The sequence below is a fragment of the Oryctolagus cuniculus genome, chromosome 4 (genome assembly GCF_964237555.1).
Source record: "Oryctolagus cuniculus chromosome 4, mOryCun1.1, whole genome shotgun sequence".
In the NCBI taxonomy this organism is placed as follows: Eukaryota; Metazoa; Chordata; class Mammalia; order Lagomorpha; family Leporidae; genus Oryctolagus; species Oryctolagus cuniculus.
Window position 1 is genome coordinate 125,442,507 of NC_091435.1, and position 27,745 is coordinate 125,470,251.

Sequence of the window (27,745 nt, forward strand, 5' to 3'; positions counted from 1 at the left end):
ATCTCAGGAGAGTAGTTTGATCAGATGCTCATCCGACTGCCTATGATCAAAGACAGGAATGGTAGTTACTCATTATTTAGAAAGGAATTACTGTATGTCTTCGCTCTCATTCTTCTCCCTTTTATTAAAAAAGTGTGCCTTTTATAATTCAATAATCAATAGTGAGCTTTTATAAAAAATGGCATTTCTGTCCTTATAATCTTTAAATAGACACTGCAACTTTGACCCTACCCCTTGTACAGACCTTCAAAATGCATGATTAATAAAGCCTTTCAAGGCCTCAGTTTTATCTGGCTTAGAAGTCAGTTTCTGAATTTGAAACCCTCAGTTTTGCATTAATATTTTGATATAGTTATGGCTATAGACATGCTTGTTATTAATGGTGAGGCAAACTGCCATATTTGGTAATTTCTTTTTCTTCCAAGTTATTGTCCTCGTGTGTGTATTTAAAGACCCAGTCCATTCTCCTGTATGTTGTGTATGTGCCTGATGCAGTGACTTTATTATCAACCTTACTGTGATTTTTCTGGCAGAAAACCACAAAATCACGGTCTAAATCTTACAGTACTGATGATGAGGAGGACCCACAGCAATATCCTAGCAAGGAGGGTGGTCAGCTGTACAGGTAAGAAAGCACCTTCCGGTTTCTTGCTGACTCCTGGGGCTTCTCCATCCTTGTCAGCTAGGTTGTTTTCATTGCACATGTCTAGAGAATTCGATGACAAGGTAAGGTGCTTGAGTGGGATGTGTGAAGATAAACTGGTTATCAGATGATAATACATGTTGGGAACTTAGCATTGTGTCTGGCCTATAGTGAGGTCTTGTTTTTTTTAAGATTTATTTTTTTATTTTTTTATTTTTTAAAATTTTTTATTTTTTGACAGGCAGAGTGGACAGTGAGAGAGAGAGACAGAGAGAGAAAGGTCTTCCTTTTGCCATTGGTTCACCCTCCAATGGCCGCCGCGCCCGGCGCGCTGCGGCCGGCGCACCGTGTTGATCCGATGGCAGGAGCCAGGTACTTACCCTGGTCTCCCATGGGGTGCAGGGCCCAAGGACTTGGGCCATCCTCCACTGCACTCCTGGGCCACAGCAGAGAGCTGGCCTGGAAGAGGGGCAACCGGGACAGAATCCGGTGCCCCGACCGGGACTAGAACCCAGTGTGCTGGCGCCGCTAGGTGGAGGATTAGCCTAGTGAGCCGCGGCACCGGCCCTTAAAATTTATTTTATTTATTTGAAAGGTAGAGTTACAGAGATTGAGAGGGAGACAGAAATACAGAGATCTTTTATCTGGTGGTTTAACCCCCAAAATGGCCACCACTGCTAGAGGTAGGCCAGACCAAAACCAGGATTCAGAAGCTTCTTCCAGGTCTCCTATGTGTCTGCCAGAGGCCTAGGCACTTGGACCATTTTCCACTGCTTTCCCAGGAATAGTAACAGGGAGCTGGATCGGAAGTGGAACAGCCAGGACGTACACCAGTGCCCATATGAGATGCTGGCCTCACATGTGGTGGCTTTACCTGCAATGCCACAACTCCAGCTCCAATACTGATTCTTTTAATAAATACCAGCTGTAAAGCAGCTGTCAAGTAAAAAGATATCTTCAGGGAAGAGGGAGAAGATCACATGGACTAGTATAGATGGCGGTCACAGGAGACTCAAGAAGCAAGGTAGGTGCTGAGTACATACTAGGAGCCGGGAATCTGAAATCAGCCAGACTTCAAATTCTTGTTCCTTCATTTACCAACTAGAACATGGAGCAAGTTAGGCTTCTCAATTGTTCTGTCTCTTATGGTCGTTGTATGATTAAAGGAAGTAAACTGACTTTCTAGCCCAATTAAATAAATGGTCAAAATACTAGCTATTACTTTTATTAGCTTTTGCCAGTGCGGGCTCCTCCTGCAAGGCCCACACTTTCGGGATGGGGGAGGTGACAGGATTCTTAGACAAGAAGCGCCAGAGACAAGTTTCAGTGAATGTGTCCGTTTATTAACAATCAGGCACACACTCTTAAAGGGCAGGCGGAGGTCGGGGGAGGGGAGTGTAGCTAGTTCAGGACAACACTAATTCCATAGGGTAAAGCTGATATCGGCGCCTCTATGCTTCTACAATCAGCTTGAAGGTCAAGAAGCCTCCATAGTCTTCCAGGTGGTCCTTATGGGTATAGGGCCACACCAGGGAGCTGTTTACCTGATTGGCAATTACAAGGCCCTTCAACAGGAAGCTGGGGTGGGGGAAATGTGCCTGGGGCTCCTGCCACCTGCCAGCAGTCAGGTCATAGGGTCCTTCCTGGGAGGCATGGTATGCCGTGCCCTCTTAACCTCCTGCATGGGCTAGGCAGGCAGTCTCCCAGGCACAGGATCACTCAATGCCAGCAGTGTGTGTGATGAGTAAAATGATCATATTTTCAGAACCCAGATTCTGATTCATTAGCTGATATAGGAATATATAGGAGTTTCTTAGAGATTATATACATCGTTAAGTCTCACAAAGGAATATGAATTATATCACAGGTAGATGTATAGGTGGGTGGATATGTATACACATATATACATCCCTCTGTACCTTAATTTAAAAGATAAGATTAAAGTTATTCCATTAATATTACATTTGAATTCCAACATGATATCTCTAAATAAAATTGTAACTAATTAGTAAGGGCACAGTAAGGGTCCCTACATTTAGGGAATAGAAATTTGAATATATAATTATAGTAAAGGATAAAGAAGAAATATGATCACCTTCAAGGAGAACTCTGCTATGAATATTCCTGAGTATAATTTTGAGAAAGGCTTTCCTTTGAAACATGTAGTCAGAGAGGGCATAGCATTTGAAAAAAGACACATTCTTAATGAGTACAAATGAGACATTATCACGAGTATCACATGAAACCATACTGTATGATGCTCTTCAGTCAATTATAGATTTTGCATAATAATGATAGGGGCTTGAGCATCTATAATGATGTCCTTTTAGTACTTCATTAACCTAATCCATGCCCAAGACAAAGATTAAAAAATGTTGACTTTATGCAGAAATTCCCCATCCAAGTGCCTTGGAGCTTTATTTTTAGCTTCTGCCATAATCTCACATTGGTTTTGTGATCATTAGGCGATACAAACCATGTTGTCACCAGTGGCTATAGAATTTCCTATTTGATAAATGCTGAACATACATTCTTTCAATGATTTTTATACTTATCTATGTTCATGCCTCTTTTCTTGGCAAAATGACCAGAAGGGCATTTTATCCTTGGTTCTTCTATTGAATGTTTTTAAGCACCAATAGGATAGGAATTTTTATCAGATCTGTTCCTTGTTGTATCTCTAATAGTTGCTCAATAAATTTACATTAAATATTACTCCCTATTTCTAGAACATCATCATCACTCTCCCCTGCCCCCCTCAAAAAAAAAAAAAACCCCACAAACCTCTGTACCCATTAGTAGTCACTTTCTATTCCCTTCGCTCTCAGTCTCTGACAACCATTAATTTACTTTCTGTCTCTAAGATTTGCATTTTCTGAACATTGTACATAAATGACCCTTGTATCTGATTTCTTCTACTTCATATAATATTTTCAAGATTCATCCACATTGTACTATCAGTGCTTCATTCCTTTTTATCATCAAATATTCTTGTATACATACACTGTGTTTTGTTTATCCATTCCTTAAAGGACATTTCAATATTTTTCTTTTTGATTGTTTTGAATAAGGATGCTATGACTATTCATGGTTAAGTTTTTATGTATATGAACATCTGGTTATATTTGTCTTGGGTATATATTTAAAATTAAAATTCCTAGGCACCAGGATAACACTTTAACTTGTTGAAGAACTGCCCAACTATTTTCCATGTTTATATTCTCCAGCAATGTTTGAGAACTCCAATTCTTATTCCTTTCAACACTTACCTTTGTGGATATAGCCATCTTGTAGGTATGACATGACAACCCACTGTAGTTTTGGTTTGCATTTCCTGAATGACTCCTGCTGTTGAGTATCTTTTTATGTGCTTGGGATACTTGTATATCTTCTTGGTGAGGAATAGAGTTAGATGTTCACCTAGAGGAGAAAAGTGTCCATGTGATAATTTGAAGGACTTCACTAAGGAAAGAGTAGTGAAAGATAGATTTGTAAGTTTGTAAAAAGCATCTTTGGAGTGGTTTGTAGGAGAGAAGAACTTAGGTTGAAGGACATAGAAAAAGCTTAAAGAGGAAAATAAAAAATTACACCTCTAAAAGATAATTAATGTAGAAATGTTGGTGTAATTTCCTGTAGTTATATAATTCTTATGGTCCATATTGCATTGTTTCTGTGCTTTCTAGTCTAAGTTCTCCCTGTAAGCGTGGTGTTGTTTTATGGTGAATTCCCTAGCTGGGTCACAGTGGGAATAGATTAGAACTCAAATAAAACCCAGGAGAAGTCAAAAACACATGAGAAGAGGCTGTGATTTCTGACAGAGTAGAGAATAAAACTGCATTAGTAGGATGTTGTGGTGAAAAGAGTGCTGAACAAAGAAATAGTATATGTGTACAATGGAATACTACTCAGCAGTAAAGAAAAAGAAATCCTGTCTTTTGCAACAAAATGGATGCAACTGGAAACCACTATACTTAGTGAAATAAGACCAGTTCCAGAAAGACAAATACCATGTTTCCCTGATCTGTGGCAACTAATATAATACCTAAAATGTAATATATAGGAGTGAAATTGACATTTTGAAATTTGATGATTGTTTACAGCCCTTGTCTTGAATGTTGACGAACAGTGTTTTTTTCTTCATACTATTTGTTGAACTCTTTACTTAGTGTAGGGTTAATCTTACGAGTATAAAATAAACTAAAAATAGATCTTCATAAAAATTAAAAGAGGGAATAAGAGAGGGAGGAGGAATAAGAGTAGGTGTATGGGCAGGAGGGGGAGTATGGTAGGAAGTATCACTATGTTCCTAAATATGTTTATATGAAATACATGAAATTTGCATAGCTAAAATATTTTTTTTAAAAAAGAATATAGAAGAGATTACTGAACTAGAAATCTTGCATGGATTCTAGTTTCGATTCCATTAGAACCTGAGGTAGGTCACTTAATCATTTTCTTAAATAGGGAATTTAAAATTACCAGAATTCCAAAACTCTTCCAGCCCTATAATGCCATGAGTTCTGGATGTATTTCACAGGTTGGGTCGCAGAAGGAAAACCATGAAACTCTGCCGAGAACTCTCTGATTTGGTTGTGTACACAAACTCTGTGGCAGCCCAGGACATTGTAGATGATGGTAAGGATTGAGAGTTTTTCTTCTTCTGCTCTGGATAAACATTATTGACTTTTCGTTGTCAATTGTTAATTAATCTATGCTTAAAATGATCATTGCACATTTCTGTCACTATGAAGAATCCAATTTGAGAATCAGGAAATTGACTGCTGGTATAATGCTGATCTCACATGGAGGTATCTGTTGATTAAGGTGGTTGACTGATAGGTTAGAGGTCAGAGAAATTTCCCACAGGGCTAAGGAGTACTTTATAATTATAAAAAGATAGATACATTAATGGCAAGATCTCCAATAGTGCTTAGACTGTGGAGCTCTGGCCTCCTGGGACTTTGAGTCCATTCCAAGTGTGGATGACCAGAGGAGAGAAGACATTAAAATTAACATCTTGAAAAGCTGCATATTTTCTCATTGGAAGACTTGATGAAAATAGTTTAAACCATAGACTGAGATTTTAACAAAAGGAACAAAAATTTCAGTAGCATAGATTCTTTTCACTGTTTTTCAACTATTATTTGCCATATTGAGCTGAGAAATTCTAGTCCCAATGCTGCTTACCTTTGACTTAACTACTGATTTCTCCTTTTCTGTTTACCTCCTATTTCCTTTAGCTTTTCAACTTAATTTTACTTTTAGTGGACCTGAAATATAAATCATAATCTCCAATTTTTTCAAAAAGTATTAGTGCAAGAAAAACAACATTATGATGGGTCTTACATCTTTATAAGCCTCTGGGATTCTTGCCTCCAACTTTACTTCCCCACCCATTCCACAAGTGTATCTATTTGCAGAAAAAATGTCTTTCTTTGGTGTAGATTCCTTCTTCAAATGGTGACAATTATACAAAATTTAAATTAATAGGTGAGAACAAGCCCCTTTTAAGATTCTCAGCAAGTGGGCTGGCGCCGTGGCTCACTTGGCTAATTCTCTGCCTGCGGCACCAGCACCCAGTGTTCTAGTCCCGGTTGGGGCGCTGGATTCTGTCCCGGTTGCGCTTCTTCCAGTCCAGCTCTCTGCTGTGGCCCGGGAGGGCAGTGGAGGATGGCCCAAGTGCTTGGGACCCTGCACTCCCGTAGGAGACCCAGAGGAAGTACCCAGCTCCTGGCTTCAGATCGGCACAGTGCCGGCCAAGCGGCCATTAGGAGAGTGAACCAATGGAAGGAAGACCCTTTTTCTCTGTCTCTCTCTTACTGTCTATAACTCTCTCTCTGTCTCTCTCTCTCTCACTGTCTAACTCTGCCTGTCAAAAAATAAATTAAAAAAAAGATTTTCAGCAAGCTGGTAACACAATCTTAAAATAACTGCCCACAGCTCACAGCTCAAAAATAAGTTCAAGGAATCACTGAATGAAGTTAAAGCTGTATTTGATTTAGGGAATGAAAATTTCCAATAAATGCTTTTGGACTACCATCCTTTTAGGTGATTGGGAAATTATAAACTTGAGTATTATTCAGCTCTGGAACTTTAGCTGTTTGTGTGTGTGTGTCTTTGTGTGGCTGCAAAACAAGCAGTAGCTAAAGAATGTATGACTTAATGCAAAATAACCAAATTTTTAATTACTAGTCTATATGTGTCTAATTACGAAGCCCATCTTACTAATATTGTGTTGTTCATATTTATATGGAAAGACAGACAAAACCGTTATTGATTACAGTCCTCTGTCTGAATTAGGCTTGTTAGACTATATTTTCTCTTGTCATGCTCAAGACACTCCATGTCAACATCTGCAAATAAGATCAATTTTAATCTGCTTGACATATGTAAACTATGTGAATAAGTTATGTTAGCAAAATATATATGAGTATGTGTTTTTTTAGGGAAATAATCTATCCTGCAGAAATCATTAGATTAATAACTGTAATTCTCTAATTTCTTTGCACTTACTCGTATTTATGACTTCCCCCCATTTTGAACTCTGGAGTATCAGTGTTTGTTAGATGACCAGCATTTAACATCCGAGCCTGTCCAACCTAGGGGACAGCAGAGAACTTGGGGGGACTATGTACTGGTAAAAAGGTACAGTTTCGAAATTACTGAGGCCTAGTTGGCTCATCAAGACTATAGTTTGACTCCTTAGTTTCATGGACCATATCAGTCAGACTGAGTTCAGACACTCGGCTTGTTTGAGTTGAATGGGAATAAGGCTCTGGGAAACTTGGATCTTTATCTAGGCAGGCCTTTTCCAGCAGGTCGAGAGGACATATAGGGATTTATTGGTCATTTTGGGGATAGAGTGAGGATTTTAGGTGAAGGAATAGGAATGAAAGGGGTATCGTAAAATGGTAAAAATGCTGAGAGTAGGGAAAAAGTGGAATATTAAATGTAAATATTTGCATTAGGAGCTATTACAAATAACAATATGCCAACAAATTGGAAGATCTGGAAGAAATGGATAGATTTCTGGACACAAATAATTTACCAAAATTGAGGCATGAAGACATAGAAACCAGGAGCAGACCAACAAGCAAGGTTGAGATTGAGTTCATAATAAAGAATCTGCCAACAAAGAAAAACCCGGGACCAGGTGGCTTCACTGCTGAATTCTACCAAACTTTTAAGGAATAACCAATACCAGTTCTTCTCAAATTATTCCAAATAACTGAAAGGGAGGGAATATTTTCACACTCATTCTATGAGACCAGCATTTCCTTAATACCAAAATCATTAAGATACAACAAAAAAGTAGAACTGTAGACCAATAACCCTGATGAATGTAGGTACAAAACTCCTCAACAAAATGCTACAAACTTAATCCAACAACACATCAAAAATATCATGTACGAAGTAGGATGTACCCCTGGGATGCAGAAATGGGGTCAACATATGCAAATCAATAGACATAATATATCACAACAACAAAATGAAGAATAAAAACTATAGGACTCCACCAAGAAACTATTAGAACTGTTAATAGAATTCAGCAAAGTTACAGGATACAAAATCAAGACACAAAAATCAATAGAATTCTTATACTCCTACAGTGCTCTGTCTAATAAAGAAATTATAAGAACAATCCCATTCATAATAGCTACAAAAATTTGAATACCTTGAGATAAATTTAACTAAGGTTGGGAAAGATCTCTACAATGAAAATTACAACATATCAATGAAAGAAATAGGATAATAAAACAACAATTAAAAAAAGGAAAATCTTTCATGTTCATGCATTGGAAGGATTACTATTTTCAAAACATCTGAACTACCAATAGCAATTCACAGATTCAATGCAATACCCATAAAAATTCCAAAGACATTCTTCACAGAACCAGGGAAAAAGAATAATCATATGGAAGCATGAAAGACCTTGAAAGGCCAAACAATGGAAACAAAGCAGGAGGCATCACAATACTACACATCATGACTTCTAAACTTGCAGCTTTCTTGACCCCTTCTGCAGCTGTCCAAGCAGAAAATTGAGCATAGGCTTCACATACTTTTACTTCCTGTATTTTTTTCCATGGTTGAGAAGCCTGGCTAGGTGCACAATTCTGAAACATACTTTCTTCATATGTTCTGTGGAATTCCTCTTCCCCATTGTTATTCTTTTCTCCCATGCAGATTTTTATGGCTCCATGAATCTGTTCAAACAAACTTTAAGGTTTTCTTTTTCATAATTAATTCTTTTCCTTTATTTTCTTAGACCTTGAATTTTATTAGTTAATACATGTTTCACTCATGAGCCTTTTAGATGTATGTCTTCAAAGAATGTGCTGTTATCAGGTATAAGTTATATAGATGGTTTTATTTATGCATGGTAGTCTGTATCTTTGGTAAAGATATTCTGCCTGAGTCATGCCCCTAGAAAATAATTTTTTCTCTCTGCCTTTGTCATGCTATCCAGGAAGACATGATAAATGGATTGATTGAATTATTGGGAAAACATTAGACCTAGAAATAGGCAGGTACCTTAGCAAGATGCACATCTCTAATTTGGCTTCAAAATGGCAAAGAGTCCTAAGAATGGTATTTGTGGATATTTCTTGGTTAGGAGTTATTTCTGCTTTAAGTTTGGTCTATACCTGCCTCTGTATATCTTTTAAATTGGCCTAAAGGTTTCTCTAGATGTAGTGAAATGTAACTCAACTTGATGTATGAACAACTCTAACCTATAATTATAACAAGTAGCTGAGTTTTCTCTGATTGTGAATCAAACCTGCACAAGGGATGGGACTCAGTCACTCTGAACCTATTTAGATTCCGAGTGCTGCCTGATTCAGAACTCATTTGTTGCTCAAATTCTGTTCCAATTTACTATGGCTGAAATTTTACACTTACAGGTTGAATCCACTCTTTGGTTCTGTTTTGTTACTTTTGATATAATCTGATGTTATAAAGTGTTTTGTGAGTGGTGTTTTGTTTGCGGTTGTTCTCACTATCCTTTCTTTATTAAAAACTGCCAGGAACCACAGGGAACGTGTTATCATTCAGTGAAACGAGAGCACATCAGGTGGTTCAGCAGAAATCAGAGCAGTTCATGATTTATAACCAAAAGCAACTCACGAGGATTTACCCATCTGCCTACCGCATTGATTCCAGTAACTTCAACCCTCTGCCCTACTGGAATGCAGGCTGCCAGCTAGGTGTGTATGCCTTGGGAGGGAGTGGTTCTTAGTGTATTTGACTCTGCCTGGCCATCTTGCCTAATTCTCTCAAACTTTCAACTCACACAGTGGCACTGAACTACCAGTCTGAAGGGCGAATGATGCAGTTAAATCGAGCCAAGTTCAAGACAAATGGCAACTGTGGCTATGTCCTTAAACCCCAGCAAATGTGTAAAGGTGTGCATTAATTTCATAGCCATGTCTCTGAATTCAGGTGACCTCTGTTTAAGGATAGTCGGTGATACCCCCATGTTCTGCAACATTATTTCTTTTTTTTAAAGACTGATTAAAGTGTTTGTAAGTTACAGCTCTTGTCACAACTATTCAATGTTCAGGTAGCATGATGTGTAGAATGTTCTCTTCTGAAGTTATGCATGTCAAGTGGGACTTGGATAGCAATGGACCGATGATTGCTTACCAATTAGATTGCTAAGATCTGAGCCCTACCTTTTAGAAATTGTCTTAGGAAGTGTGAGATTGAGACCTGCTGATAAAGTTTAATTCCACCTGAAAAACATTTATCAAGCCCTTTTAGTCAGTGTAGTATTATTACAAAACAGTGTTTGGAAAAAAGAAAAGATAATAACTATCCTATAAAATGATAGTTTCATTTGGTTTTGCTCATTAAAATTCCCTCTACATTTTCCATATTGGATTTGTAACACTAGGTTAAAAAGAAGTATTGACAAATGTGTCTTTGGGCTTTATGTTTTGTCTTTATTCTTGCTCTGCTACTTGTTTAATTTCAGATCTTCTTTCTGTTTGTTACAGTCACTGCATACCTGAGAGAGTAGATGTTAGACAATTTCTTAAAACTGACACAAATGCTCCTCCTTTTGTACTATTGGCATACAAACAAAATGTTCTTCCTCTGTGCTATGGTTGACAATTGTATTGCTGAAACTTGCTTTAAATTGACCCTTTCCTCTGGCCTTTGGGTGCATGGATTGTAATAAAAACCACAGCTATGGAAATGTCAACTGGTGTTGCCTTCTTTTAAAGACAAGTTGATAGTTTACGGGATAATTTTTTTTGCTTTAAGAAACTGGAGTAACTCAGTATTTGTTGTTTCTTTATTTTTCAAGCTTCAGCAGTGTGTATTTTCTTACCAACCTCTGTCTATGTGGCTAGGTACTTTCAACCCATTCTCTGGTGACCCGCTTCCTGCTAACCCCAAAAAGCAGCTCATCCTGAAAGTGATCAGTGGACAGCAGCTCCCCAAACCTCCAGACTCCATGTTTGGAGACAGAGGCGAGGTAAGCTGCATATGACTAACTGGCTAAGTGGTTAATTAGAGGATTATTTTATGGTGTTTACAATTCATCAAAAATCTCTTCAGGGTGTGTGAGCAACAAAATGAGCACTCATCTCTGCTCATTACACATTAACCAACTTATTAAAACCACACCTAGTTTCTGCTGGTCCGCAAGGCTGCCGATACTCTGGAGGCATGAAGAGCCACTATTCAGTTCACAATTCAAGGCTGACGCTGGCAATGATGAAATTAGGGCACAAATAGTAATGTTATTGTTAATGGAAGCATTGCTAAGAACACACCTTAACTTACCATTCCCATCCCTTTACTTCGACAACCCTGATCCCTGCTGGACCCCAGCCGCTTGCTCCCTGGCCACGATGCTGGTTCTTGTCATCACCTGCTGCACCTCTGTAGCATGGTTTTCAAATGGCTCCCTCTGGGGCCAGTGTTGTGGCACAGGGCAGTAAGCTGCTGCCTGCAACACTGACATTGGCATCCCATGGGAATGCCAGTTCAGGCTGTAGCAGGATTCATGTACCCCGGGATAAGACACCAAAGCCTCTTAATAGGATGCAGTCTTTATTATGCTGGCACAAAGCCCAGATGGAATTTTTTATCCAAAATCCTGAGCCCTGAACAAAGAAGCATTTTCCCTTTGTATATGGTTTTAGCCTCTTGTCTCCCTTATGTTACCTGCATACATTTGATTGAATATTCTACTGTTACATGGCAGCCAAGGATTGATATACTACTGCGCATGTGAAGGGAGTTACTGAAGATTTTTTTTTAACCACACATACTGAGCCATAAGCTGTCTGGCAAGGGTTAACATCATTGCTGTGTGCTAACAAGCAGAACCTGAAATAGTTACAGAGCAGCAGATAGGGACTACAGTTGAGGCATTCATAGGCAAGCAGATAACCACATTTCATTCCCAGGAGATGCCTGCCTTTTTCTGCTTCTAACCTTGGGAAGGCCTCTACCACAACTTTAATCATGTCAGTTAGAAACAAGTTTAATTAAAAGACAAAGGCCTCTGCCGCAATGTCCTGGGTGTTCCACTTCCGATCCAGCTAATGCACCTGGGAGAGCAGTGGTGGATGACCCAGCTGCTTGGGCCCCTGCTACTCATGCGGCAGACCTAGAGAGAGTTCCAGGCTTCAGCCTGGCCCAGCCCTGGCCTCTGTGGCCACTTAGGGAGTGAACCAGTGGCTGGAAGTGAACTTAGGGACGATCTCTCTATGTGTCTCCCCTGCCTCCCTCCATCTCTGCTTTTCTCCTTCCCTCCTTCCCTGTGACTCTGCCTTTCAAATGAAATAAATGAAATCTTAAAAAAAAAAAAAAAAAAAAAAAACAAAAAACTGATTCTCCCTCCCCGCCCCTTCCCTCTGGGAGCATAGCCTCTTTTCTTTACAGAGCTTTTATTCTGTTATTTCCATTCCCCCTGGGCTTGGACTTCTACGCTCCATTTTCATTCTCAGCAGCCTCCCTGTGCTCGCTGGGCTGGTCCCTCACGCTGGGCTCTTTGCCACTAAGCCACCATTTCTGGGTGTTGATGCAGGAGACCACAGAGCTCTGCAGTTTGGTGTCATCACGCACTGCTTGTCTCAGCTCTCCAGTGCCCCAGGGTACGGGCGGCCACTGGAGCTTTTCCACATCACTCTCTCCTTTCTCCGCAGTGGCTGCTTCCAGCCTTCTCTCTGCTCTCCTCCTCATCAACAGATGGCACAGTGTCCTCCTCCTCAGACAGCAGGTGCTTCAGATGGGACATTTTCTTCATTCTGTACTGCAGCAGCCTACTCCGCTCTCCTGTTGTAGCCTCCCAGCTGAACTGGTGGCCCTGCCTCCCTTTCTGCCCCTGCATTCTCTTCTCCTCCCAACAGCAGGGATAATTCTTTGGTGCCATCAGAGAGTTTATTCTTTTATCTTTTCTTTTTTTGGCCGCAATATTCGAACATGGGTAGCTTGATTAATTGTCATGCCACTCAGATCAAAACACAGCCAGCACTGTGGTACAGTGGGTTAAAGCCATGGCTTGTAGTGTTGTCATCCCATATGGGCACTGGTTCAAGTCCTGGCTGCTCTACTTCCAATCCAGCTCCCTGCTAATGTGGCTGGGAAAGCAGCAGAAGATGGCCCAAGTACTTGGGCTCCTGCACCCATGTAGGAGACTTGGAAGAAGCTCCTGGTTCCTGACTTCAGCCTGGCCCAACTACCATTTGGGGAATGAACCAGTGGATAGAAAATATCTCTCTCTCTCTTTCTGTCTCTCCTTCTCTCTCTGTAACTCTTTCAAATAAATGAAAAAAAATTTTTTTTAAAAAGAGCCTGTCCAGAACTCCCAGAAGTCTACCTTCCTTGCTTCCAGTCATAGCTTTATTTCTTGTGTTTTTTCTCAAACTTTTTAATTTGAAAAATTCTGAACCTCAGAAAAGTAGCATAGAAAAATGAATCACCTACATTCACCAATTCAGTTAGTAAATATTACAACACTTGCTTTTCTGTATATATGTTTATGCAGAATTATTTGGAAGTCAGTTGTTGAAATGACCCCTGGCCCATAAATACCTCAGCATTTCTGTCTTAAGCACAAGGATCTCGTCCTATACAATCGCAGTGAGATCACTGCACTCATTAACATTAAACTACTATGATAATGTTGTCTATTATAATCAAATCAGTTTTCTCCAGTTATCTCCAAATTGTCCTTTTAACTTCCTTTCTTCTTTTTGGAGTCAACACCCAATGAATTTGTTGAACTCTTTTACTTAGTATGGGGTTAACTTTGCAATAATTAAGTAAACTGAAAGTAGATGTTTGTAAAAATTAAGGGTGGGAATGGGAGAGGGAGGAGGAAGGATTGGAGCTTGAACGGGGGGGGGGGGGGGGGGGTAGGGTCGAGAGTATTGTTCCTAAGTCTGTATATGTGAAATACAGGAAACTTGTATAGCTTAAATAAAATTTAAAAAATGAGAAAAAAAAAACACAACCCAATGAAGGATCTCACACTGCTTTTGGTTAGCATTTGTTTATGGTCTTTTAAAATCTAGAACAGCTCTCTATCCCTGATGTTGTTGTGACATTGACTTTTTGTTTTGTTTTGTTTTTAACCTCAAGCCAATTATTTTTAGAATGTCCTTCAATTTGTATTTACCTGATTCTTTCTTCATGGTTAGAATCAGAATAAACATTTGGTAAGATTTACTTTATTTGTTTGAAAGGCAGAGTTACAGAGAAGAGGAGAGACTGGGAGGGAGAGAGACAGAGAAATAGAGGTCTTCCATCTGCTGCTTACTCCCCAAATGGCTGCAATGGTGTGGGCTGGGCCAGGCTGAAGCCAGGAGCCCAGAACCTCCACATGGATCTCCCACCTGAGTGGCAAGGCCTTTGGTCATCTGTCTTTTTATTTTTTTAACTTTTATTTAATAAATATGAATTTCCAAAGTACAGCTTTTGGATTAAAGTGGCTTCCTCCCCGCCCCCCCATAACTTCCCTCCTACCCACAACACTCCCATCTCCTGCTCCCTCTCCCATTCCATTCACATCAAGATTCATTTTCAATTATCTTTATATACAGAAGATCAATTTAGTATATATTAAGTAAAGATTTCAATGGTTTACACCCACACAGAAACACAAAATGTAAAGTATTGTTTGAGTACTAGTTATAGCATTAATTCACATTGTACAACACATTAAGGACAGAGATCCTACATGAGGAGTAAGTGCACAGTGACTCCTGTTGTTGACTTAACAATTGACACTCTTGTTTATGGCGCCAGTAATCACCCTAGGCTCTTGTAAAGAGTTTTTTTTTTTTTTTTTTTTTTTTTTTTGCCAAGGCTATGGAAGCCTTTTCAGTTCGCCAACTCTGATCCAAGATGCATTTAGCATGGAGCTGGATAGGAAGTGGAGCAACTGGGTTTTGAATTCATATTGGCTCAAAAGGAATGCCAGTGTCATGGGTGGTGCCTCAAATGTCTCATTTTCTTTTTTTTTTTCAATCTGAGAGATTTTATTATAAGAAACAATGACATCAGGTAAAAATGCAAATATTATGCAATTATGGAAAAATTTTAAAAATATCTCCACATTTGCCCCCATAGGGCTGCTGCATAGCTGAGCACTAGACAATGAATGCCATGTTTAACTGCTTTGTAGAGGGAATCTCCTTCCTTCCTCACACCCATTTTTTTCCTTCTCTCATGCACCAATGAAATCAGCTTGATACCTGAGCATCAACTTTGTGGGAAAACAGAAAACAAGGATAGAGAATAAATGATCATCTTTACTAATGCTGTCTCTTTATTTATACAGATTATCGATCCTTTTGTTGAAGTTGAAATCATTGGATTACCAGTAGATTGTTGTAAAGATCAGACGCGTGTGGTGGATGACAATGGTAAGATGATAATCGGTGTCAGTCTCGATGAGGATGTTCCAGAACTAGTATTTGTACTGATACTGAATAATATGTCTATGCAGGGTAGCAACAAATCCCTAAGATCTATAAGTGCCATCTGAGTTAAGGTGTTTTTAACACATTCACTGGAATTAATGTGACATATTGTAACTGTGATGTAATCTAGACTCAGACTTTAAAGGATTGTGCAGGTTCAATAGTAGGGTATTCTCTTTTCCAGGAAGGGCGCCTCTGATTTTTCAGCCTATAATTATTTCAGTTAGCTTGAGGACTTTTATGAGACTAAGTAGTTGATACCTTCTGAATACATACATTTAATAAAACTTATGTTGATTTTTTAGAAACAAAGAACAGAGACTTAGGGAGTACTTGAATATATTATCTATTTTTATAATTACTCAGAGGGAATTTTACCAAGGAATATATTCTTGCCTTTTATTATTTGAGTTGAGTTACATACCTTTCTATTCATTTTAGGTAGGTATAGAGAGAGATCATCTTTCATGTGGTAAGTTCTTGCTGCATGAACAGCCACTGGGAAGCAGCAGGATGTAGTCTAATTTGGTCCTGTCACTAACTGGTGACCTTAGGCACTTGCTTTCTATTGAATGGCAGTTTTCTCAAGCATAGTTATACATACTGATATGTCCTACTTTAAAAATGAGCTTGTATGTTTGTATAATTTTTTAAAATTATATATTTGTAAAAGTCAGTCATATATATTTTTTCTTAATTAGAAAAAAAAAAAAACAAAACTCAAAACCCTGCCCTGCCCTGGCCTTCTCAGAGGATGAGTGTTAGAATTAGATAGGATGATATATGTACAATAGTGTTAACACATGCAAAACACCCTATAAAATCCTTGGTGTTGGTTATTACAACAGCAGAATCTTTGGTGGGTAAGAAGCATGATTCTACTGGGAAGGATAATTTTCTTTATTGTTTTTACTCTTAGATCACTATTATAGATAATTTTTGAACTTACTAAAGCATTCTGAATACTGAAGAGCTTCCTCTACAATTCAACAGGGCAGCAAAGATTAATAGAATTGATATGATAATTTACAGGCAATTTTCTTACCAATTATTTTCTAGCATTGTGGTGAATTCTGAGGCTTTATTTCAGTGAGGCGTCCTGAGTAGCTCAGTCATGTTCACGAGTTTAATAACCGTCACAAGCAATTTTCACCGTCTGCTTTGCAGATGTTGCTGCCAACTCATTTCCAGTCAGGCCTTTAGTTTTCCTGATTTTTCTTTTCCTCTTTCTCTGAGGCTTTAACCCTGTGTGGGAAGAAACATTGACATTCACAGTACATATGCCAGAAATAGCTTTGGTTCGATTCCTGGTGTGGGATCACGATCCCATTGGACGAGACTTTGTTGGACAAAGAACTGTGACCTTCAGCAGCTTGGTGCCTGGTAGGTTTAAGCTGGCTTTTTCTCTCTAGACTGACCATTCCTTTTAGAAGATTCAATATGTGATATATGACTATTATATATGATATGTAAAATATGTGTCACAAGATAAATGTAATTGTTAACATGCTTTGTAAAATGGAAAGAGCTGAGGTCAAGTCTGATACTTAATTCTGTTGTACCCATGAGAAAGTCTAATGCAAGACAACTTTCTTTATTTTATCAGGCTACCGCCATGTCTATTTGGAAGGACTGGCAGAAGCGTCCATATTTGTCCACATAACAATCAATGAAATCTATGGAAAGGTAAGAGAGATCACAGGGGTCAAAATCACATACAATAAAGTCACTGGTGGACGGAGTGCATAAAAGAAATGTATACTTCAGGAAACTTCTTTGTGGGCCTAGCCTGCTCTCCCAGTTCTGTGCCCACCCACCTGTGTTCTGTGCCCTCTCCGGGGTATGTACTTATCCCTTCCATCCAGGTGCCCCTTGGCTTCATAGAATCAAAAAAACTATTACTCAGTCACTGTTCTGCTAAAACAGTAAAGATATAATTAAACTTCTTATAAATGATTTATTTATTTATTTGAAAGGCAGAAATAGAAGGAAAGGCAGAGAGAGAGAGAGACTCCATAGACACACATGCACACACACAAACACAGAGAGAGAGAAAGAGAGAGAGAGAGATCTTCCATCAACTGATTCACTGCCCAAATGGCCACAATGGCCAGGCCTGGGACAAGCCAAAGCCAACAGCCAGGAGTTCCATCCAGGTCTCCCACATGGGTGGCAGGGACTAAAACACTTGCACCATCTTTGGCTGCCTTTCCATGCATATTAGCGGGCAGCTGGATCAGAAGTGGAACAGCTAGGACTTGAATCGATGCTCATATGGTGGCTTAATGCACCGTGTCATAATGGCAGCCCTTATAATTAAACTTCGAATTTCATTTTAATCCTTGACAAGACCCAACTGACTGCAGTGGGAAATGTAATGTCTCAGAAGTTTGTTGAATTACCTGTATGAACCGGGCTCTGATCCCAGTCAGTTCTAGGCAAGATACATTCATTTGTTTCCATTGTTTTGAATTGAAACCCTAAAAATTGTGAACAGATTTAAAACTACTCACATGATTTAAAAGAAAGAGACCATAAAAAAGTATCATAGTTCTCTCCTAATGTTGTTGTCTTCATTGTAGAACACCCTTGAGGTTTGCCAGTCAGTAGGTGGTCCTTTAGTCATGCCAAGTCACTGGCGACTTGGCCACTGGCATGAATTCTTAGGACCAGATGTGAATCGGAGGGACTGTAGGAACATGGGATGGAGGATAGCCATGTTCAGTGTTCTTTACCAGGAAGTCTGTGTAGTCTGGATCATTTCCTCCAGAAGTTTGTGTATATCCATGCCTTAGCTCCCTCATCTGCAAATGTGGGGTAAAAATAGTACCTACCCCATGCATAAATAAATAGATTATTTCTAGAATGCTGCCTGATGCATAGAAATGCTCAAAAATGTTGGTTAATATTAATAGTTATGACTGTAATATATTCCTGAATTATATATAAACATATACTTCCATATATGTTTATCCTTAGGATCCTGGTTTCCAAGAGTAGTAAAGTTAATGACATTCTGTGTTTAGTCATGGATTTCTGTTTGTGTTGCTTCTTGAGATCTTTCCTCTGACCTAAATAGACACAGATGTCAAAGTGTTTTAAAAATGATTCTTAGATTCTAAGAATCCTGAACTAACTACGTAGTATCTTTAGCATATTGAAGGAAGCAATAAACTTTAGAATTTATTTCAAACTTGAGCCAGAAATAAATTAAAATATGAAGAAGAAAATGTTCTATAGAATTTGTTGTCTCTCTTAAGTAAATACCCATTTTTGGGTCATATTATTTATTAGCCTCAAGGTGTATTCACACTGAGATGCATATACCATAATGTGGTGGTATTGAGCTGAACATGAATATAAGACTGAAATATTATATTCAATGGGGAGAGAGGGATAATGGAAATACATGCAGTTTTACATGTGTGTTTACTTGAGTCACCTTCTTGAATGGGCCCAAGTTGTGTTTTGTTGTGTTTTTGTTTTTTTCCCCTTTGCAGTGGAGCCCTTTAATCCTCAACCCCAGTTATACTATATTGCACTTTCTAGGAGCTACAAAGGTAGTTTCTCAGCATGGTGCTTTGCTCTTGCTAGCTATGTCTTTTTGAACAGTGATGGCAGCATGCATTCTGTTATCATACCATTTTTCCTGTTTGCCATTTGGAAACATGTATCTGTTGCTTTAAGGCTGAAGTTTTGACATTCTGTTAACTGTGGAAACTTTTCCTACCGCTTGTCATTCCTGGGTAGGAAACTTCTGGTGAAGCTTGGTTGGGTCAAGGGAAGACTGCCTTTCTCGAAGAGTAAGGCTAAGACATGCATGGCATTGTGCAAACATGCTGCTGTTCCTTGATTTCAATGTTCTTCAGTGGCTGTAGAATTTCATTTTGTATCCACTTCTCATGGAACTGTCATTCCGAGGCCAATCCCAGGTAGGAAAGCTTTTGCTTAACTCGTGGTTGGTCGTTTTGTGTCTTCAGAGCAGACAGCTCCAAGGGCTGAAGGGACTGTTCAATAAGAACCCCAGACACAGTTCTTCAGAAAACAATTCCCATTATATTCGGAAGCGATCAATTGGAGACAGAATTCTGCGCCGCACAGCCAGTGCTCCAGCCAAAGGCAGGAAGAAGAGCAAAATGGGCTTCCAAGAAATGGTAGAGATAAAGGATTCGGTGTCTGAGGCTGCCAGAGACCAAGATGGTGTCCTGCGGAGAACCACGCGGAGTCTGCAAGTGCGCCCCGTCTCCATGCCTGTGGACAGAACTCTTCTGGGGGCTTTGTCACTGCCTGTGTCTGAAACAGCCAAAGACACAGAAGGAAAAGATAATGCACTGGGTAAGTTGCTTTAGGCTTCTCTCAGGATAAACACTTCTAAGCTGCATGTCGGCTTCTGCTTCCCATTATGACGTGGAGGGCATTCTGTATTCAAAATTAACATGTCATGGAGAAGAAGTATTTTTTAATGTTCCATCTAGGCCAGATTTCAAACTTTGAAGGAGGGTGGCTGAAGAGCTGTTTCCTCTTCCCCAACCTCCTTAATGTTAACACCGATGTCTGATGATGGTGAGGGGTGGGGGAGCCATCAGGCATCAGGATGTGAGTGCTTGGGTCTGTGAGGCAGGCTGGAGAGCTGTGACACTTGACAAATAGGAATAGAAATACTGGTTTTCCAATCGGGTGCCATAATTACTGATTGTTGTGAGGTTGAATAGAATTATATAGAATTATATTATTTTTCAAACATTGAGTTTGGTTTGTATTACTTTCCCCCACCATGGAACATATTTCCACTGTTGGAAATGTTCATGGGATAAAAGAGCCAGGTGTTAAAAGCAAGTCACCTTCTTGACATGAACGATCTGCTTCCTCAAGAAGTGTGTCAGGCCAACTGTTTCCGTGGGCTCAGTTCCCTGACTGCTGGAGACTGGCAGGCAGGAGACACATCCGCCGCTCCTGACCGGTTGTGGGCTTCACAAACACAGGAGCCAGGCAGCACCTCCCTTTCCCTCACTCTGGACAAACTCCTGACTCCTCTCAGGGCTCTAAACGTTTTGGGCTGCTTCGCAAGGCACCAATGTGCTCAACTTCTGTCAGCGATTCCCTTTCTCCAGTCCTATTCTAGGTCATTTGAGAGCTCAGAATGTATTTATCGGATGCCTCTGGAACAAGTGTGTCTTGATTAAGTCAGAATCATCTCAGACAAGTACATTGTGATACAGTTTTCCTTAAGAAAATAATTCCTTTATCAAATGACATAATGTTAATTACCAATTTTCTCACAAATACCATTTTGTTAATATTGACTCTTCTGTTGTAAGATATTTGAGGGAGGAAAATCAATTCTTAAATAGTTTTTATGAAGGAAGAAAAAGGAAAAAGCAGCATCAGAGAAGGGATGAAATATGTCCTTTAAACTTTATTTTAAAACTCTGCTTTTGGGGAAATTGAACCTATATTTAATAAAAAATGAAAGTCATTAATCTTATTAATGCCACAGTTAAGGTGTTAATGCCATTAAGGTGAGTTAGAAAGCAATTTGAAAATAACATTTCTTTCCTACTTTTAAAAATAGTCACATATTTTACACATACATATACTTGTATATTAAATGGTAAATGGCAGTAATACATAGTCATGCAATGATTCAATTTATATTACAGGAGAAATAGCAAGCAGAGAAAAAAGTACAATACAAACTTCCATGCATTATGCTGTCCCGTTACAAAAGCTACAGTAGCTGTCTGAGTTATAACATCATAGACATAATTAATTATTTTTATCTGTAATATTTGCAGTTTTAAAATGTTTTGTGATGAATTTTTCAGCTAGGAAAATATTTAATAAGTTACACAAATTCTTCTTTCTTGTGTATCATAACTCTGAAAGCATTAAAAATACAAAATAATCTGATTAAGAATAATTGAGCATCTAACATTGTGTTGGCACTGTATATGGTGAGATATCTGAAATTCCTGTGAGTTGTGTGTTTTTATAGTTTTTCTGACTATGCCCTACATGTTACTGCCTCTTTTAGGGAAGAATTCAGTATGAAATCTATGTATTAAAAGCAAAAATGTGTTTATCAAAAAATTGGGTATAACCAATGACGTAGACTTGTTGGCCAGTGCTTTATATATTTTAAAGTCAACAGATACTGATATTTTAATGTGCTTATTACACCTTCCAATTGTTTCAGAAATTTTGTTAAACCCTTTACCCAAATGTTTTTTAAAAGTGATATATTTATGTTTTTTTTTTAGCTAGTCCATGTGTAATTTTGAAAGCTTACAGTCTTTTGCTTACAGGTACCACAATACTTTGTTTAACAGAGCTGTTTTGTTCTGTTTCTATTGCCATGCTTCTGTGTAGTACAAATCTGAATAGGAAACATCGTAAGGTAATCCTCACTATAAAAGTATGGTAACTCATTGACATTTTTGGACAATGAATATTACATCCTTAGCTGATGTAATAGATATTCAAAGGGAACCTCAGCGAAATTCCTATAAATATATTTTACCATTTATTCATCACACAGACACTTCGTTACGAACCTATGCAATCCATAATTATATTCTGTCACAGTGTAAAAATTTTACATTCTCCATTTGTCTGTCTGAAGACAAACATGAGTGTTTGCAGGTCCTACTCAAAGTAAAACATGTCACCTAAAATATTGTTTGTTTCCTTCAGCAGAAGATAAAGATGACAGAAGAAAAGGGAAGGCAAGTGTAAAAGACCCACATTTTCCAAATTTCAACAAAAAGTTCTCCTCCTCCTCCAGTACTCTCCACCATAAAGACACGAGCCACAGGGATGCCATGATTTCTCCTGCCAACATGTCACTCACAAGAGAACCATTGGGAGGACCAGGTCCTATGGGTGGAGGAAGCAAACCGAATGTGACAAGTGATGGCCTGGGAAACCACCATCCCGATGAACCCCTCTCGCCACAGCGGCATTTGTCTGTTGGTCCTGCAGTTGACCAAACGCAAGATCTGCATGTGGTGAAAACCAAGGGACAGGGGAATGCTGGGGGCCTCGTGGAAGGGAAGAGCGCGTTGTCAGGAAGCATCCTTTCTCAGAGCAATCTGGAGATCGAGAGCGTGGAAGGTAGTAGGGAAAAGGGCAGAGCTGTGCCATCCTTTTCTTTGTCAGATGTCTCCGTACTCTGTTCTGACATCCCTGACTTGCATTCCACTGCGATTCTGCAGGAGAGCGACATTTCCCATCTTATTGACAATGTCACTTTAACAGCTGAGAACGAGCCCGGCAGTACTGTCTCAGCACTGATTGGCCAGTTTGACGAGACCAACAGTCAGGCTAACCTCCCCATTGTTTCTCATCTTCACGATACCAGTGTCACATCCAGCCATCTGCCCGTGCCTACCCTGGGCCTAAAAATGCCCTTGAAGCCTGGTGTTTCCAAGGAAAAACCCAAGCCGGCCTTCCTGTGCTCATCTCCTGAGCTGATCGTACTCTCAAATCCTGGGACCACCAAGCATGCAGCGTACACGGTTGTTTGTGAAACTACCTGTACTCCCATCTCAAAAGCCAAACTAGATGACACCCTTTCTGGTAAGGCCAAGACAAGGGCCACTGAAGATAACTTGCCTGGATCACCTTATACTTCTCATGGCTGGGTACCAAAAAGTCCCCCCAGCGGAGGAACCTGGCAAAGGGCAAAGGGCTGCAGCCCTGCCACGTCCACTGACCTGACGCTGGAGGGTGTGATTAAAGATCCCACCCTCTGTTTAAATTCTGGAGAGAGCAGCCTGGTAGAAATTGATGGCGAATCAGAAAATCTGTCTCTGACAACGTATGAACATAGGAGAGAGGACACAAGTCAACTTACTTCTCCTTTAAAATTGAAGTACAGTCAGGATGTGGTGGAACACTTTCAACGAGGTTTGAAAAATGGCTACTGTAAAGAGACCCTCCACCCTTCGGACCCTGAAATATTCAACAATGTTCACGATGTTAACAATCAAAATATTTCTTGTCTAGCCTATCAGGGTGCTGGTTTTGTGCATAAGCATTTCTCAAATTCAGATGCAAAAATGAACCAGATCCATGGGCCCCAGCAGTCTAGTGCGCAAGATATGCATGTCCCTGTACCCGAGCGCTCAACACATCCTCCTCTGCCCGCTTTGAAGCTGCCCAGTCCTTGCAAATCCAAAAGTCTGGGGGATTTAACCTCAGAGGACATTGCCTGCAATTTTGAGAGCAAGTACCAGTGTATTAGTAAGAGTTTTGTTACAACCGGAATCAGAGACAAGAGGGGTATGACTGTGACAACAAAGTCACTAGAGCCTTTAGATGCTCTGACCGAGCAGCTTCGGAAGCTGGTGTCCTTCGATCAGGAGGACGGCTGCCAAGTGCTGTATTCAAAGCAGGATGCCCATCAGTTCCCCAGGGCACTGGTCAGAAAGTTGTCATCAAGAAGTCAGAGCAGGGTACGCAACATTGCCAGCCGTGCCAAGGAGAAACAGGAAGCCAGCAAGCAAAAAGTTGCGAACCCCAGCAATGGGGCACGGGTGGTTCTTAGAAACAAACCCTCAGCACCAGCCCCGGCCGGGAACCGCCACTCCACTGGCTCCTACATAGCAGGCTACCTGAGGCCGGAGAAGGGGAGTGGCCTCGAAGGCCGGGGCATGCCAGAGGGGGCATGCACAGCCCTTCGCTATGGCTATGCGGACCAGTTTTGTTCCGATCATTCTGTTTTGCAGACTGAGCCAAGTGGTGATGATAAGCCAGAAATTTATTTTCTTTTGAGACTGTGAATTATACAGAGCTGCATTCTCAATGTTTACAAGGTATTCTATACAATGTCAGAGTTTTCAGTTTTCAGTAAATATGGTCATTGGCTTTGAAATGATTTTCAGATGTATTTTTAAACCTGTATTTTGGTGTCCCTTTGACTTCATGTGTTCTCCCTGTTGATACGTTTATGTATAGATTTGGTGATCTTTCTCCCCTGGGGTGTTGTAAACTGTACTGGAATGAAATATGTGCATGCCCTAGATGTGAAACTTCTCAGCAGCTTGGGTTTCAACGTACCTACATTTCCCCAAGATGCTCTACTGTGTCCTCAGATCACAACCACCAACGTCCTCATATTTACTCTTAGGACGACAAAGGGATGAATTCTTGAGTTTAAGCTGCTGTCATTTTTCCTTCTGCATTTTTATAACACAGTTCAAAGAGGTTTAAAGTCATTATCTTGCCTTTTAAGATTTCTTCACCCTACCCAGACTGAGAATTTCAAAGGAGATTGGTAGCTGCTTCCCACACCCTACCTCCTCCTTTTTAGAATAGGCTGTGAGGGTATGAGGAAGAAAACAAATTTCTGTATATAAAGACAAAATTGTTTGTTTTGCATAAATTTTGTTACATATTTTTGCTAATAGCTTTATATGTAACAAGAATCCAGTTGCCAAGCTATTTGTTGTACTTTCGGATTTTCTGATAAATTACAGGATGTGCAAATAATGGCTTTCAGAATGAGAGACTTCCATTAGACCCTAACAATAATAGTAGCACAAATTGAAAACTTCCCCAACTCTTTCAAGAAAACAATATTTTCTCACAATTAAATCCAAGTAGATAGATAAGTAGAAGAAATCTTTTTCCCTTCAGGGAACCACATAACTATATTTTAGTATTGACATGCTTTATTTTCACTGTGAATCCATTTTTTAAGTGCATGTTCAGATGTCCCTCTTTGCTTTTTTGTAACATTAACTGCAATGATGTTCTTCCTGAAATTCATGAAAATATAATTAAAGCAGATTTTTAAACACGTGGTGAGTCTTTATGAGGGGTGGGGGTACGGGTACAGTCGAAGTTCATACGATGGCTGTTATTGTGTAAGGGGCCCAAGCACTTGGATATACCTTCCTTTCCATGTCTTTGTAGCAGAATAGGAAACTATTGCAGAGGACAGTTTTAAGCAGCAACTTGTGTTTCTGAGTGTTTTCATTATTCTTTAAAGAACATGTTTGGGAGGTAACTTGAAATCAAAAGTAATGAGTGCCTTTGCATTTGTTGTCGATATTACAAGTTTAAGAATAATCCTTCCAGACTGGCCCTGGTGGTGGCAGTGACAGTGAGAGCGTGGGGAGCCATGTGGTGAATACAGGTGAGGTGCTGCATTGGGCAAATGAGGCCGTCAGGAGCTTTGTGAAGTGGGTGAAGGACAGGTAGGGGAACAGTCAGTTCTTGCTGCTCCCAGTCTCTGACTCTGAGTTTTTCCCCTTGGTTGGGGGGGGGGGGGGGCGGTATTCCTCTGTTAGGATACTAGATGCTGGTTTGTGGCAGGAGTGTGATAATGAAAAGAAAAGAGACCCATTTCCATGCTCATGGTAAGCCCAGCATTTTAGTCACCTTGGGGACTCTGAACACCCAGAATTCTGTCCTTAGACTGGTTTCTTTTTAAAGTATCATTGTCTTAGAAGAGATTGAGGTAGGGTTGCTGAAATTCAATTACAAAATAATAGAATTTAGCTACTTTTTATGATTTAGTGGAATCTCTGTTCTCAAGAAGTTTTCAACAAGACAAAAAAGGAAAAATCTAGAAGTTTACATTTGGTTGTCAGCCCTGTCCTAGAGTGAGTTAGTCTTAACAAGTGGTTGTGGCCATGTGGAGGATCATCAAACCAGTCCTGCAGGTGACCCCTGTATGCCTGTCATGCACACATGCAGTATTCTTGTACTCACGTGACATAGGAAGAGAGGAGAAAGCAACTCCATATTCATCCTGTGGAGTGGCCTAATGAGCTGGAGGAAGCAGTAAGGCTTATGTATTAATAAAAACTTCTGATGCTCAGAATAGACACATAAGGATTTTACTTGTTAAGAGGATGAATAAGGGACTCGCTCAAAGGAAGTCACAGAAGTAAAGTCTCATTCAAGTTAACATGCTTTCTGGATTTTTTCTTTTGAGAGCCAGAGAGACCAGGAAGCCCCCAGCCTCTGCAAAGCTGCCCAGAATAAGCCCTTTCAGGTTTCAAAACTGTCTCATTTTATGCTTTCCTGAGAGGCTATGTGGCATGCGTCAAGGCATGCGTTACTGTTTACAGTGACAGGTAGCAGGGAGAATTGCTTGCGCAAAAGTAGTGTGCACAGAAAACAGAAGCGAAGTGCTATGTTGTGTCCCCCAAGGGTCCATGTGTCGGCGCCTTGGTTCCCAGGGTGGCAGTATTGGGAGTGATGGAATCTAGTGAGAGGTTATTCAATATTGCTGGGAGCATTGCCTTCAAAAGTCTTCTGATTAAGGCCTTTCTCATGCAACCCCTTAGTAGTACATGCAAGAACTTGCAAGAGGGTTATTTTGAAAGGAGAAAGCCTGGTCCCTCTCTGTTTTCTGCCTTATCATGTGATTCTTCCTCTGCATATGCTCCTGCCATCTTCCATGTGGCCTATGCTATAGCCTGATCTATGCTGTTTGGACTGTCAGACTCCAAAGCAGTAAGCTAAATAAACCTCTTTTCTTTTTTTTTAAGATTTTATTTATTTATTTGAGAGGTAGAGTTACAGACACAGAGAGGGAGAAACAGAGAGAAAGGTCTTCTGTTTGTTGGTTCACTCCCCAGTAGCCGCAATGGTTGGAGCTGCGCCAATCCGAAGCCAGGAGCCAGGAGCTTCTTCCTGGTCTCCCATGCGGGTGCAGGGGCCCAAGGACTTGAGCCATCTTCTACTGCTTTCTCAGGCGACAGCAGAGAGCTGGATTGGAAGAGGAGCAGCTGGGACTAGAACTGGCGCACATATGGGATGCTGGCACTACAGGCGGAAGATTAACCTACTGCGCCACCGTGCCGGCCCCAACCTCTTTTCTTAATGAAGTTGTCTGCCTGGGGTATTTAGATGATGAAAAACTGACTAATACACAAAGCTTCTTATAAATCTGAGCAAGCCATAATTCCCACTTAAAACCCTTTATTGAGTCCTCGTCACTTCTAGAATAAGGACCATAACCTTACATACAAGGTCTTTCATGACTTGGTGCCTGTGTCTGTTTCTGTAGCTGGGTCTTCTCTGAGATTTCCCTTCCTTTGCCCACTGCCTTCTTCAAGATGCATCCTGGAGGAGCCCTATCTCTAGGGAGCCTTCCCTGAATATAATCTCTTCTTCTCTAACTGTCTCTGGCACATCA

The 27,745-nt window shown here is 40.1% G+C and overlaps 1 protein-coding gene across 13 annotated transcripts in view; it reads left to right on the forward strand.

Annotated features, from left to right (window-relative positions):
- Positions 1–25,391, forward strand: part of PLCH1 (phospholipase C eta 1) — a 300,525-nt gene extending 275,134 nt beyond the window's left edge. For 7 of the 13 annotated variants that reach the window (XM_070072611.1, XM_070072610.1, XM_070072612.1 and 4 more), the window contains 11 exons: positions 534–625; positions 5,181–5,278; positions 9,673–9,852; positions 9,943–10,050; positions 11,005–11,129; positions 15,450–15,534; positions 16,828–16,974; positions 17,198–17,277; positions 19,092–19,151; positions 19,572–19,926; positions 22,285–25,391. In XM_070072611.1, the coding sequence (XP_069928712.1) occupies positions 534–625; positions 5,181–5,278; positions 9,673–9,852; positions 9,943–10,050; positions 11,005–11,129; positions 15,450–15,534; positions 16,828–16,974; positions 17,198–17,277; positions 19,092–19,151; positions 19,572–19,926; positions 22,285–24,374 (3,420 nt within the window). In that variant the 3' untranslated portion in view covers positions 24,375–25,391. Of the gene's footprint in view, positions 1–533; positions 626–5,180; positions 5,279–9,672; positions 9,853–9,942; positions 10,051–11,004; positions 11,130–15,449; positions 15,535–16,827; positions 16,975–17,197; positions 17,278–19,091; positions 19,152–19,571; positions 19,927–21,960; positions 21,989–22,284 lie in introns of all 13 variants that reach the window. The other 6 variants (XM_070072614.1, XM_051818722.2, XM_070072617.1 and 3 more) reach the window with 5 other exon arrangements.
- Positions 25,392–27,745: the final 2,354 nt, after the last annotated feature.